This window comes from Arvicola amphibius, chromosome 1 (genome assembly GCF_903992535.2).
Source record: "Arvicola amphibius chromosome 1, mArvAmp1.2, whole genome shotgun sequence".
Lineage (NCBI taxonomy): Eukaryota > Metazoa > Chordata > Mammalia > Rodentia > Cricetidae > Arvicola > Arvicola amphibius.
In genome coordinates, this window is record NC_052047.1 from 122,260,732 (window position 1) to 122,273,985 (window position 13,254).

General features: G+C 45.4%; 1 protein-coding gene across 1 annotated transcript; it reads right to left on the reverse strand.

Moving 5' to 3' along the window:
- Positions 1–1,065: 1,065 nt before the first annotated feature.
- Zp2 (zona pellucida glycoprotein 2) lies at positions 1,066–13,013 on the reverse strand. Its single transcript, XM_038313395.1, is given in 20 exon segments — positions 1,066–1,211; positions 2,028–2,105; positions 2,461–2,557; positions 2,636–2,751; positions 2,754–2,771; positions 3,869–3,893; positions 3,895–4,058; positions 4,199–4,323; positions 4,419–4,510; positions 4,592–4,779; positions 5,649–5,775; positions 6,492–6,676; positions 6,774–6,870; positions 7,962–8,123; positions 8,551–8,610; positions 9,360–9,509; positions 11,079–11,173; positions 11,756–11,839; positions 12,780–12,871; positions 12,964–13,013. Coding segments are annotated over 20 exon segments (2,151 nt in total).
- Between the last annotated feature and the right edge of the window lie 241 nt (positions 13,014–13,254).

Genomic DNA, 13,254 nt, shown 5'->3' on the forward strand with positions numbered 1-13,254 from the left:
ATACTCTGCTGTGAACAATATATTCCATGAAAGGAATACTTTTGGTCAATGATTAAGGATGGTATATTTTGACTGAATATCCCTACAAAGATACTTGTGTTAAACTTTTGGCCTCCGGTGTGGTGGCCCTGAGAGGTGTTGTAGACATTTATGGGGTCATTAGGCCACGGAGAATGTGCTCCTCAATGGTCTATGAGGTGTCTTTCTGGCTCCAAATGTGAATCACTTGCGGGCACAAACACCATCACCCTATACCAAAGGACCAGATGTGATCACTTGCTAGCACATACTCCCACCATCTCCTCACACATAGAACCATCAAGTCTTGGACTTGAGCATCTACAATGAGGTGGAAACAATCCCTAAAGCCTCTTTGATAAACCCCACATTTGCTATTATTGTAATAAAATTAGATACAAGTGGTTTCTTGCCTCCCTCCAAACCCAATCCTGTGTCTTTGAGGTGCTCAAACACAAAGGACTCATGTATGAGTATTCCTTCAGGTGGGTTGCAGCTAAGCCCCCATTGAACATAAATGACCTATGTCAGGGATAGGGCTAATGGAGTCACAAAATCCCAAATAGAATACAAGTCTCAAATTTACCTCTTCCTGTCCGAGTCAGTAGATGCCTACACAGGAATTTGAACAGGTCTCAGAACTACTCTGAAGAGTAATGCCTAAAAAAGCTATTCCTAAATAGATTCTAGTCTTGAAACATAAGGCAAAGGCCTGGAAAGATGGAGAGATGGCTCAGTCAGGTTAAGCGCTTGCCTTGCAAACGTGAGTACCTGAGTCTGAGCTCCACAGTTCGTTTTTAAAGGGCCCGTTGCAGTGGTACACACTGTATAACTGGTACTAGGGAGTATGACAGGCAGGTTCCGGTGCCCCACTGGACAGCTAGTCTAGTCTAGTCTACTTGGCAAGTTCCAGGCCCCCGAGACCACTTCTCTTCCTCCTCCCAGGAGAAAAGAGTAGACGGTGCCTGAGGACTGACACAAGCGTGTCCACGTACACACATGAACATGTAAGACAGGAGTTTTGCTGCAGCCTCTTTATTTGCATGCTCAGTGATCCAACCTCACAGTTCTTTCTTTCTTCAGGTAACAGATGAAGCCTACAATCGCCACTGAACCCACAAATGCAGCCACCGCAGCTACCATTTTAGCAACCGTGTCCTTGGTAATCTCGCTCCTTTCGGGGACCGTAGCAGCTACAAAGCAAGCAAACATTCAAGTCGTACGGCTGTGCTGAGGCCTTCTACAGAAGCTAAGCCTCAATCCCTCGCTCTCGGAAGTTTGCAGTAGGCCATAGCCTCGCTCTCTCACTCTGGCCACCTTCACCCTCTGCTCCACACCTCCCCCCGCCCTGTTATTACCATCTACCCTCCCCCATCTCCAGCTAGATGGGCTGATGTCTGGAGAGAGCCTCGACCTCTCAGCCTCACTAATGCAACGTCCTGATGGTTAGCTATCCCTGGATATGTGAGGTCACAGGGAAATTAGAGATTTAAGATAGCTTAATTTTACATTCTAGGCCTGGAGTTGAGGCCCTCTGGGATAAGACTAGGGATGATTATAGGAGCATAATCTCCTATGATTTCAGTTTGGCAGAACTTAAAGGGATACTTAAGCTTGCTAACCTACCAATCTGCTAGCAATATGCACAGAATTTCTTGGTATGGTAGGCAACGATCCTCTTAGAGATCTAGTGTGGCATTAAGAATCCATTATGACATCCAGCACAAGAGTAAAATTGTGAGTAGTGGGTCATGAACAAAGACCACAGCTAAGAGCCAGTCCTACATGGTTCTGTCAGGGACTGAGACAGCAAAGCAAGTCTACCAGTAGGTACTGTACATGACCTTGCTGGTGATTCAGGAGAGCACACAAGTAGTTCAAGTTTCTGTGGGAAGGGAACTTATTCTACTTTGTTCTTATTTAGGTTATCATTAAGCATATTATTATTATTATTGGCAGAAAAAGCTAGAAGTTTGCATTCATAAGTACCCCAGACTGTACATGCATACCTTTAAGTGAAGAATCATCTGACAACAAGAGAATAGGTCCTGGAAGGCTAACTGTCATTGTGTCTTCTCTGATGGCCTCTGTGGGGAGAGACAGAATCAAGGTTGTGTTTGGATCTCAGGAATAGTGTGCCAGAGGCATTAACAGAGTCCCTAGAAGATGTCCATGGAGTATCCTATGATGCAACTTCTACCTCCCTGTCCATGGAGTATCCTGTGATGCAAACTCCACCTGCCTGTCATGGATAGATTTTCAAAGGATGGATGGACTCGGCTAAACAAGAACCTATGCATCTTGGGCTCACCACTGTGGTAAAGGAAGACCAGGAGACGATGTTCCTTGGGACTACGTGGAGAACAAGATTATCCTAAAATTATTCAATTCTAGAAAATTGAGACTTGCTTTGACCAACAAGAACAGGGATTGAATTTTTACCTCGTTTGCTCCTCGAGGGTGCAGGGCAAGTCACAGAACACAGAGGGGAGTCAAGGGACCGCTGGCTGCAGATCAGGGCACTGCAGTGGAAGTAGATCTGAAGAGGAGGAAGAGAGTCAGGCGGGTTCAGTGCGCTCACCATCAACCTGCCCCAGGTTACTTTGTGATCACATACCAGGCTAGAGAGCCCCTGTGCCTCTGACACAAAGGCAAAGGTCTTCACGTCAAACCTCTGGTAGTGAGCAGGATGGACCACAGAGGAGCCAGCTGGATGGAAGGTAGTGCGGTAGTTGTCCAGTTCATATTCACAGCTAGGACACAGACACCACGATGGGGGCATCAGTCACAGGGATCCACACATTTGGACAAGGTGAGTCACATGTGACAACCCTATGCTACAGCTGTGTCTATATCCTACCAGTACCTGTTTTACTTACATCTTTCTGACTGGACCTCACCATCAAGATCCATGAAGTCTTATGTACAGCACTATGTAATGCAAATACGTATTTGTTTACCAAGTGAATTCATAACAGATTCAAGTTGCGACCATTCTCCTTAGTGTGTGTGTATGTGCACGTGTTAAGTAAGATACCAGCTTACTTGCTGCACAGAAATGAGTTTCTATTATGTCCTAGTAAGTGTTTTACAATAGAAATAGAGAATTGTTGCCATTCCGTTTTACACGCTAGCAGGTTGTGACGGAATTAAGGAGGGAAAGCAAAAAGGTAAGAATTACAGAGGGATAAGGGAGAATCAAGGCTGGCCTCAGAAGGAATACTTGGGCAGATCTCTAAAGGTAAAGAAATGGATGTGTGACTGAGTAAGGCTGTTTTGTGCTCTTGAGGCAGAAGTCCAGCTGGAGTCTAGTGCCTTGCAACATATCCCCACAGAGCCGAGGAAGCTAAAGTATAGGTCCTTGCAGGTAAGGAACCTGGGAGGGGACACTTCAGGCAGAGCTGAGATGACGAACAGCTATTGCCAAAAGCACTGTCACATTAGGTTCTAATGTGGGAGTTCTAACCCCAGCTCCTCTTATTGCTGAGGTAACATTTAGTAAGCTTGGCTTCCCTCACGAAGGTGGCTCATGTTCCTCAGGTGATATGATGGGACACATGGCAGCCAGGCATATGGCAGGTGGTCAGTAAATGGACACTAGACTTCTCCCTCATGGTAAAAATGCATTAGAGGGAGGCTTTTTGGAGAGGAGCCTATTCCTTAAGAGTTCAGGGGGATAAAAGCAGCATGAGCCACCTGATTAGACCCAGGACTGAGGACTATGAAACAAGAATCATGTCAGGGAATTCACGACCAAGGTCTCCTTTAGGTTCTAGGAGAATTATTTTCAATCACTAGTAAGTTTGGATGTTTTTGACCTGGGCAGCCCTGCGGTGCAGGGCATACATACCCATCCACGATAATATGCCACTGGGGGAGAGAGGCTGGGTCCACAGATGGTGTTGCCCAGCAGTCATCCAAGACCAGCTTGATGTTGGAATCATTCCTATTCAAGACAGTCACTTCCATGTAGATTGGCTGGCGGAGGTATCTCACTAGAGGGTACTCACCCTTCCCATAAGGTCGCTGGTAGGATTTGTCTGCAATTAACGGAAACCTCTTCAGGACTAAGGTGTAGGCTGGCTGCAAGACACATTAGGCTGGCAGCACTGGATGGGGGGATTAACCCCTAAAATGCACTAAGTATTTTTATCTGTTATCTCGCGTTGCAACACCTCACCTGGGTATGTTTGCAGGACCAGCATCAGCGGACCTGGCTTTACCGAGGCTACTGGAGAAAGGCGGCTTCTGATATTGGCATTTAGTAGCACACTGTCTCTGGCGTAATGACACCTCACTGTCATTCTGGAAAATTTGGGGTAGGGAGATAGATGAATTATGCTAACAAAATCCCCATAATATAAACAGAAACTTAAAAATCCCCAAGTAGAATATCACACCTGAACTCACTGTCCCTATATATGATGCTTGGCGGTAGATTTTTCCAGAGAGCGTGTATTTCATTCTCATAGATGACTTTATCACCTTCAAACTTAAACGTTAGACAAAGCTGGTCAACAAAGCACTTGCTTCAAAAGTCAGTCTTAACTTCTTACCATTGACTACTACTTACTTTCTGTCGTGTTCCACATCCGTTCAGAGGTATACGGAAGCGTACGAGCCCCAGTGCCTCAGCCTTGAAGATAGGCTGACAGGAGGAGTTCCCCACCAGGAGGGTCTCCAGGTTCAGAGCAGGTTTTGTTTGGTGGCTGTGGACCTCAAAGTTCATGAACCCATCCTGTGTACACAGTCCATCTGTAACTGGACAGCAGAAGTTTAGAGAAATAAGCCCACTCTAACATTCTGAAGTCCTAGATCAATCCAGCAACTAAGCTTGAGTTGTCTTAAGTCTTTGAACAAATACTGATAAAACAGTTATAAGAGGAATATAAGTCACATGATCACTGTCAGCATCATACAGACCAGGAGACATGGAAGGGTCACAGAGGCGAGGAGGCCACACCCTGATAAATGATTAAAGTGTCTTAAGGATTCAATGTGGATTGGCTATAAAGTGCCAGGTTTCATCGTGTCTCTTTCAAGATTTGATAAAAATTTCCAGGAATTTTTTTAAAACCAGGGAACCCCATGTAGGAGGCTATACAGCTATTAAGGCAGTCCAGCAGAACTCTGAAACCTACAACTGCAGGTTCCAAACACTTTGGTAAGGGACACTCAGCCTGGAGAACTGAGAAGGTAGCTTTTATTATTGGCATGACCTGGTCTAGGTGAGGGAATAAAGAGAAGCAGGGCTCACCTAGAGAAGGTGCTCACTTAGGATTCCTTTCTAGAGTCCAGGGGAGTCTTAGGAAACTTAACCTAGAAGTTTGAAGCCTTTGTCCCTGGACGGCAGTGGTGGGGCTTTCGTGTCTCATTCAGTATAGCCAGGTTAAATTCACTGGTTCCACAGTGATCTCCCTGCATGAGTGTTTGAGAACAGTAGCACACTTGGGTCCCCACTCCAGAACTTAAGAGACTGCTGTTTCTGACATGGCTCATCTTCAGTCTTTGAGCCACAAGTGTGAATTAGAATCTTGATCCGTTACATTTTCCCAGATGCATTAAGAGGACCAAAAAGAGAAAAAAAAAACCCAGATAATTTTGATTTAAAAAAAAAAAAACATTTTTACCTATGTAGATGGGTGACTCACAGGGACACTCAGGATCTATCACTGTGGTCACCATGTATGGTTGAAGGTGAAAGGTCAACTTGAGTGCAGAGAAGTAGAACTGATAATGTGGGCATTCTTCAGAAGGCTGAAACGAGAGAATGTCAGATAGCCATTTCCAGAAGCAGGAAGCAGGAGTTCCCAAATGTTTGCCCAACACTTCAGGCTGATCTAATTTCCTTCTAAGCCCAAACAAAAGAGCTTTCACTTGCTCAGGTCAGGATGCTTCTCTAGGCAGGAAGTTCATTGCTGAAACTCATGCACATCCTAAAGCACCCGGTCCTACATGCTCTTTGTACTATTAGTCACAAAGCTTGAATTAACAAATTGCAATGGATAGTGGAGTCTACCCTCACCAAGCCCAAGAAGGGCTCAAAGAACTCCACAGATGTTACAAAATGCTATTGCTATACACTCCCTTGACATTCAATCCCTGGCAACCGCATCCATCAAGACTAGCCTCAGAACAGGAGACTCTTAAAAAGAGAGAAACAAAAAAAGATCAAGTCGCTCTGTTGTATAACAGACCATGATGAGTGTTCATCATTAGATGTCTGGTAGGTAGTTTCTGCTTGCTGAATGAACTGAGTGCGAAAAATATAGGGAAGTGTCCACATGTAGAAGTTAAGGAGATGGTACTGGGAGAACTTTCTTAAAAATCCATTCATGTAAAGTGGTCAAGGGAGGCCTTGCACTATTTAAACCTATCATTCTAGCATGTAGGCTCTATGTGCAAGCCATGAGTTATCTCACATTACCCACAGTACTTCAGAAGGCTCTCGCAGCATTCAGGGAATAACATACTTTTGTTTTCAGGAGAGTTTTTCTGAAATGCAGTCTCAAGCCATTTGTTACTTCTTTGTCGATCCCACTGGCATGCCATTGTGTCTCGGGAATGCTCCTTTCCCTAAAGCCCACAGACTTTAGCTTCCCGGGGAACTCTGGTAGGGTGAGAGTCATGTGTGTGGCATTGCAAGCCACAGACAGATCTGCAAGCAATGATTGACAGAAAACCCATTATCAGCCTTGGTTAAGTCCTAAGAACAATGTTTCCCACTGCTGAAGCTGTGGTCTCTCGGGCCTCACCTGATGCACAGAGAGCTTGTGAGGAGAAGGTAATCCTCTGCCCGGGCATCGAGAACATAAGATTCAGATTCACAGTGTAGAGATGGCTGCTCCCTTGCTGGGGGGTGGGAAGCAGGTAAGATTTAAGATATTAGTTTGATTCTCTAACCAGTGAGAGCCAATATGCTCAAGTATCGGGCATCACTTTGGCACACATGAGAAGTCGGTATTTTATTCAATCACTGCCAAGGTGCTCTGGTCTTAATCGTGTCTTCTATAATGCCTGGAAGACAAGTGCTGTCTGTGGGGATGACCTAAAGCTGACCCAGTTCTAGGGAGACAGCAAGAACTGACCATAGTCTATGATGACCTTATAGCGCTGGTCAGAGTGCTTACAGAGCCCAGCCATCCTGTTATGCTCAAGGTGAAACAAAACTGTCTTTTTATTAAGGTAGCCCGTGTTTGAGCACTTGCCAGGACCTGTCTCAAGCACAGCCAGGCATGACTTAACAGTGGGGTAGATCCTAAGAGATGCAGCATCAGGCAATTGTCTTTGCACAATAGAGCATGGTCACACAAAACCTGCATTTGCCACTATCCAACTAACATGTGATTGAATGTGTGAAACCTTTATCCAATGGGCAGTCGAGGTTCATGTGGAACCACTACAAACATGGGCAAGGCATTGTACTATAATGTTACTGTAGCTATAAACAGGCTAATTCAGCTCCACTCCAGTCTTATGGGACTATTGTCATATGGTCCATCGCTGGTCTACACATTATGCAAAACATGATTGTAAAATATCAATTTAATGTCTCACAGATGGCCTGGAAGACAAGGCAAACAGTGTCACCCCAGCAGAACCCCTTCACCCCTAAGACTCTATAGAAGGGGGGAAGAACATATACCGAGGCCCAGTCTCTTCTCCCCGCTTGCATTCCTATCATCCAATGCAGCACCCAATATTAGAACTGACAGGTTGTTTGTGACAGAGTCTCACTACGTAATCTAGTCTAGGCTACCCTCAAACTCACAAGTCTCCTGCGTCAGCTTCCCACGTAATAGAACTACAAGTACAGGCCAATCTGCCCACCTAGATATACCTCTTTAATTGGCAATATAGCCCATTTGAAGGCATGGTTAAGATCATACTTAAGGACATTGGCCATTTCCTTGATGGTGATATAAAAGGGTTTTCACACCTACCACATACTGAGTGACTCCAGTAGCATTGACTGGCACATCGAGGGTTAATTTCTCGCTGTCAATCAGAAGATTAAATCCTTGTCTTAGGGCATCATTCAGGGACAGAGTGTGGGTTTTTGTGCCATTGCCAAGCTTAATGGTCCATCCCATCTCAGGTGCATTCTTCAAAAGCCAAAAGACATGAAAATAATTCCAAGTGGTCCTCTGACCCGCACATGCTTGCCAACAGTACACCTGTTCATGACTGCACATGTGCACAACGTACACACATGTATGTACACACACACCCCATTGTTTAAAAGACTGGCACTTAACCATGAGAATCTAACATTTTATCAGATTAAAGTTACCACTAGCTTTTAATGAATTTAAATGTTAATACAAGCGAAGAATTATGTTTTAGGGGCTAGAGAGGTGATGCAGTGAATATTTACTGCTCTTCCAGAGGACCCAAATTCAGTTCTCAGAATCAATATTCTACAGTTCACAACTGCCTATAGCTCCAGTTACAGGGCTCTGACACCTCTCCGCTGCAAGCATCCCGTCGCATGTGGTCCACACGCGTGCAGACACACACCCGTGCAGAGACAGACTGTACTCTTACCGCATCATCATCAGCAAACTTAGAGAAAATATGTGGGAAGGTAAACTGAAAAGGAAGAAAAGAAAAGATTAGGAAAAAAGTTTCTAAAGCTCTGCCACCTGCTATTTTGCAGAAAACACCCAGATTAATTGGCATAAGTTCATTAATGCCATTCTTCCAAGAAGCCTGACTGCTGCCACACAGTAGGAAGAGCGCACATGGCCAGATGTGTCTTCCAGTCCTGTCCTTGGATTTTACCCCTTTGGGTTTCAAAAGGCATCGGAAAAAGACGAGATCCAATTACAAGCTGAACTACTACACTCTAATAAAACACACAACCTTCTTTATATCCACAGAACCAAGTACAGCATCAAGTCATTGCTGCCATGATAAAGTAGGGCTTATTACTTAGTGGTCCATCGTCCACATGAGCCTATCGAGTGTAAACACAAAAGCAGATGGGCTGTTTTGCCCGTTTACATGTTTTAGTTTGGAGCCAGGACCTGGACCGTGTGATCAGTCAATCCTGTGACTGTCGGTGTGACTGCAGATTAGAGCCTTTTCTGTTGCTAGTGGTGCTCGGTACTGTGTGTACTCAGTCCTTAAGCTACCTTGTCAGGTTAATGCTGGTCTTCCACGTTAGTCTTGGAAACAAAGCCTCAGATTTGGTTGAGAAAAATGCATCATGCTCACACAGTGAATAAATTAAAAGTGAAATTGAAATCCACCCAGTTATTAAGCCCAGCTACATCCACACCACCATTCTATTTCCCCTGCTAAAGCCATAGGTGAGGCAGCCCGCCCACTTCACTTACAGATATAAAATCCTTCGTGCAGACTATGGCATCTGAAAACTCGTAGCTCTCTTTTGTAATAAGTGGACAGAAGAAATGATGTAGGCCGCCTTTCTCTCTTAGGTCAGTACTGTTGTCCCACACTCTGATGCTCACCTGGTACCCACCAACCTGTGTACAAAGAGAGCACGGATGAGGAGTTGGAGGAGTTGGAGCCTCAGTGAGACAGGCAATTCTAGAAGACTGCAAATCTGACATTAGAACAGAACATATTTCAGTTAGGCAATACAAGTTCCTGAAGGCACTTCATTCCTTTGCCAGAATACTATATAGCTAGCTCTATGAGATATCCTTGTAAGACCCACTGGTTGAGAGGAGAGTTCCAACATTAGGGCTAAAGACTGCTTCTCTGTTATATTTCTATTATGCTTTATTGTCTTACGCTATTCCCAGACATCTATATAGATTCTTCAAATACCCCCACTCAGCATCTAGGCAGATGCCCTTGTAGGGAGTGGGCTTATCTTTGTTACCTCTGATCTCAGAGAACTTAGACAAAGACAATTGTCATCAAACAATTTTCTGCTAAGTGTTAAAATAGTAACTCTTAGAATTTTATGTCATTTTCACCTTCAAAACTTTCTAACTCAAAGACTGCCACATTAAGTCTATGAGACTAGGTTTGGCCATTCACAGCTTGTAGTTTTAGCAGACACTGGGCCCAGGGAAATGCAGGTCTAAGCTTCTTGAGGTTAGGAAGGCCTGTATTCATAGGAGGAAGGCATCAAGTTGGAAGGGATATGTGATGGGGATTCCTGGGAGAAGCTGGAAGGAACAAGGAAGTAAGGGGCGAATATGATGATGGCCACGCATTGTATATGTGTATGATGACCACACACTGTATACATGTATGAAGCTTCAATAAACAGGAAGTTTAAATCAGTACAGATTTCCCCAAAGATATGTGATTACTTTTCTGGGCCATCACAGAGGGTCTTAGTGGGCAAGAAGACTGCTCAGAAAGCAGAGTCTGAATATACACAAAGCCTACCCCGTGGGGCCAGAGGATGTGGCCTATTAAACATTCGGTTCCCGGGACTCACTCCCACATGCACATCAGCTGAAATCCTTGAGCACACCCAGAACCCCTAGGTGATTCTTTGCACATGGAAGCTTGAGAAATTCTGCCATGTGGCAGGTTTTTATTACACCTAATGACCCTAATTGGGCAATCCTGTTGCTTGGCAATAGAGAAACCCTTATTGCTTAGCAACTGTTTGCTTTTTAACACCTGTTCTTAAGCTAGGTTCTCATCTGCTGGCGCCAGAAATAGCCTTCCATCTCACACAGGGTTCTAGTTAAATAGCTCCATGCCCAAGCATTTGCTCTAAGTCATGTGCCCTGCTTTCATCTCTATGGTATCATTAGTCTTTATACCCTCTGGAGGTGGCAGCATCTCTTCCAACTTTCTAATAAGCGAACAAGGTTAGGTGGCTTACTTGAAGTCAAACCTGGGACTAATAGCTCAAGACCTGGGATTCTTCAATGCTGATGGTTCAGAGCTTTCCACCTCCCTTGGGCATTATAAGCATCCTCTAGGTATGTGAGCAGCCCATCAGAACAAGCCAATTTGAGAACTGCTGTTCTGTTTCAAAGTCTAAACCCTTAGCCATCAAGTCGAACACCAGTAAATGATTAGGTTCCTACTCCTCAGAACACTCCTCCAAAGCAATTACTTACCAGTCCTGTGGTACAGGTTTCATAAGAGAGCTTCATGGTGAGGTTTTTTGAGTCCAGGGCATAAGTGCAGTTCAAAATCTCAACACCGGAGCTATCTACAGAAGACAGATAACCAAGAAGGAAACACTCCAGTGTCAGAGCCAATTGAAGGTTCTGAGCCAGGACTTAATCCACATCTAAGGCGCCTTTATCACTTATGACACAATTTGGCGATGAGACTCAAACTCTGTGCTGGCTGTGACTTACAGCCAAAGTTTCCCAGTGGATCCCACAGAAGTCATACAACCCAGGAAAGACAGGTGTTCCAGCTCTGGGTGGCATCGGGCAAGTCAGGGACCCCAAAGCACCAAGGGAGATAGATGCCAATTGCTCTTAAGTGTTGGGGTCTTGTGCACCCAAATAGAAGTGGTCCTGTTTTCTACAAATTGGAATTAAGATTAAATAGTACAGTGGCTGGAGAAACGGTTCGGAGGTTAAATGCCGTAGCTGCTCTTCTTCGAGGACCCCAGCTCGATTCCCAGCACCCATATGGCAGCTCACAACGGTCTGTAACTCCAGTTCCAGGGGATAAGACACCCTCACAGAGACACACATGCAGCCAAAGCACCAGTGCACATTAAAAAATTAAAAAGGAATCATTAAAAAATTTGTACAAAGATTAAATACATATTACATACCCACCACAGAAGGTTGCCATTTTTCCATGTCAAGACTGCTTGGAAACTCAACTCTCACTCCGTCTTCATCACAAGTGACAGTGCCTGGAGTACAGATGAGCTATTTGGAAGACTTTTGAGGTACGGGAGAGAGACACTGTTCCTCCAGGTAAGTGTGGAAACACCATTTTCCTCAACAACATGAAAGACTGTTGCCGGTTGGGGAAGGGGAGGGCACTCATCCTCAGGGAGCTCCCAGATTCAGATTTATGAATGCAACACAAGCTTTAAGGATGTTCCTCATTCAACACCCAGGGCTCCTAGGAGAACCCCAACTTAGGGTTAACATGCCAAGGCCAGAACCTAATCAGGGGCTGCCTGCTGTGGGCCTGGAGCGGCTGGTTGTGGGGATCATAGGTCTCAAGAGCAGAGGCTTCCTCTACTATTTCCAAATTAAAGCTTTAAGAAGAAAATCCTGGGTAAGTCCCAGGGATTTTTTTTTCCTCCAAGACCAAACTCTGTCCATGACTGCCTTTCTAAGGCCTCTGGCTCAGGGGAGAATCCCAAACTTTGTTTCAGAGAACAGGTCTGGCTGTGTGTGCTGTGGATGTCTTAAGCTTAGTACGTAGATGAAGACTGTCGGTCTTCATCTATGAAAACAGGGGCTCAGTGTATGGCCTGAGCTAGGTACCAGGAAATGCAGAGCAGTAAGGGGGTGGGAAGTAACACAGAAGTTGTTTTGTTCTCGCGCATCTAGCTGACATAGCAAGCTCGCAGATAAGCAGGAGAAACTTTTAATGACTAAAGTAAGAAGGGTGTGAAGCTAGGCATGGGGGCACAGCCTGAAAAACCAGCATTAGGGAGGTTGGGGCAGGTAGATTGAGGCATTGAACTGGGGCCAGACTAGGCTACACAGCAAGTCCCTATCAGGAGGGATGGGGAGGGAGGAAGAGGGGAGAAAACAGGGAAGAGAAAGGGCCAGAGAACTGTTCCATCTGCAGCCTGTTCCCTTCGGTAGGAGGGTTCCCTCGCCCAAGAGACGTACCTGGGAAGGCAGGAGGATTCTTCGACTGGGGAAGACTGAAGGAGTTGACAGAAGCCACAAGGGCAAATAAGAGAGAAAGCAACCTGCAGAGGCTAAGATAGGAGAGAAAGAAAGAGCTAAGAAAAAGTGAACTTGAACAAATAAAGCCATTGCATTCCCTACCCTCATTCCCAGATCGCCTCACCTCCTGCAGCATGGAGGGCCTACAGGCCTTGCCCTCTGCCTGCACACCATGTTGGAAGACACCACCAGAGCACCCAGGCTGAGGCTGTGCGGGCAGCACTGCAGGCAGCTCTGCGTTGTTATAGCCAAAGGCAGGATCTGACCCCACCCTCTCGCCATTGGGGGCACCTGGATTCCCAGGCCAGCTGAGAAGGAGGTATTTGGGGGGAAAGTGCCATCTGCTCTTCCTTACACTTGCTTCCATGTTCTGCCAGCAGCTTTTGAGGGGCAGAAGGAAAACCAGGGTTCCCTG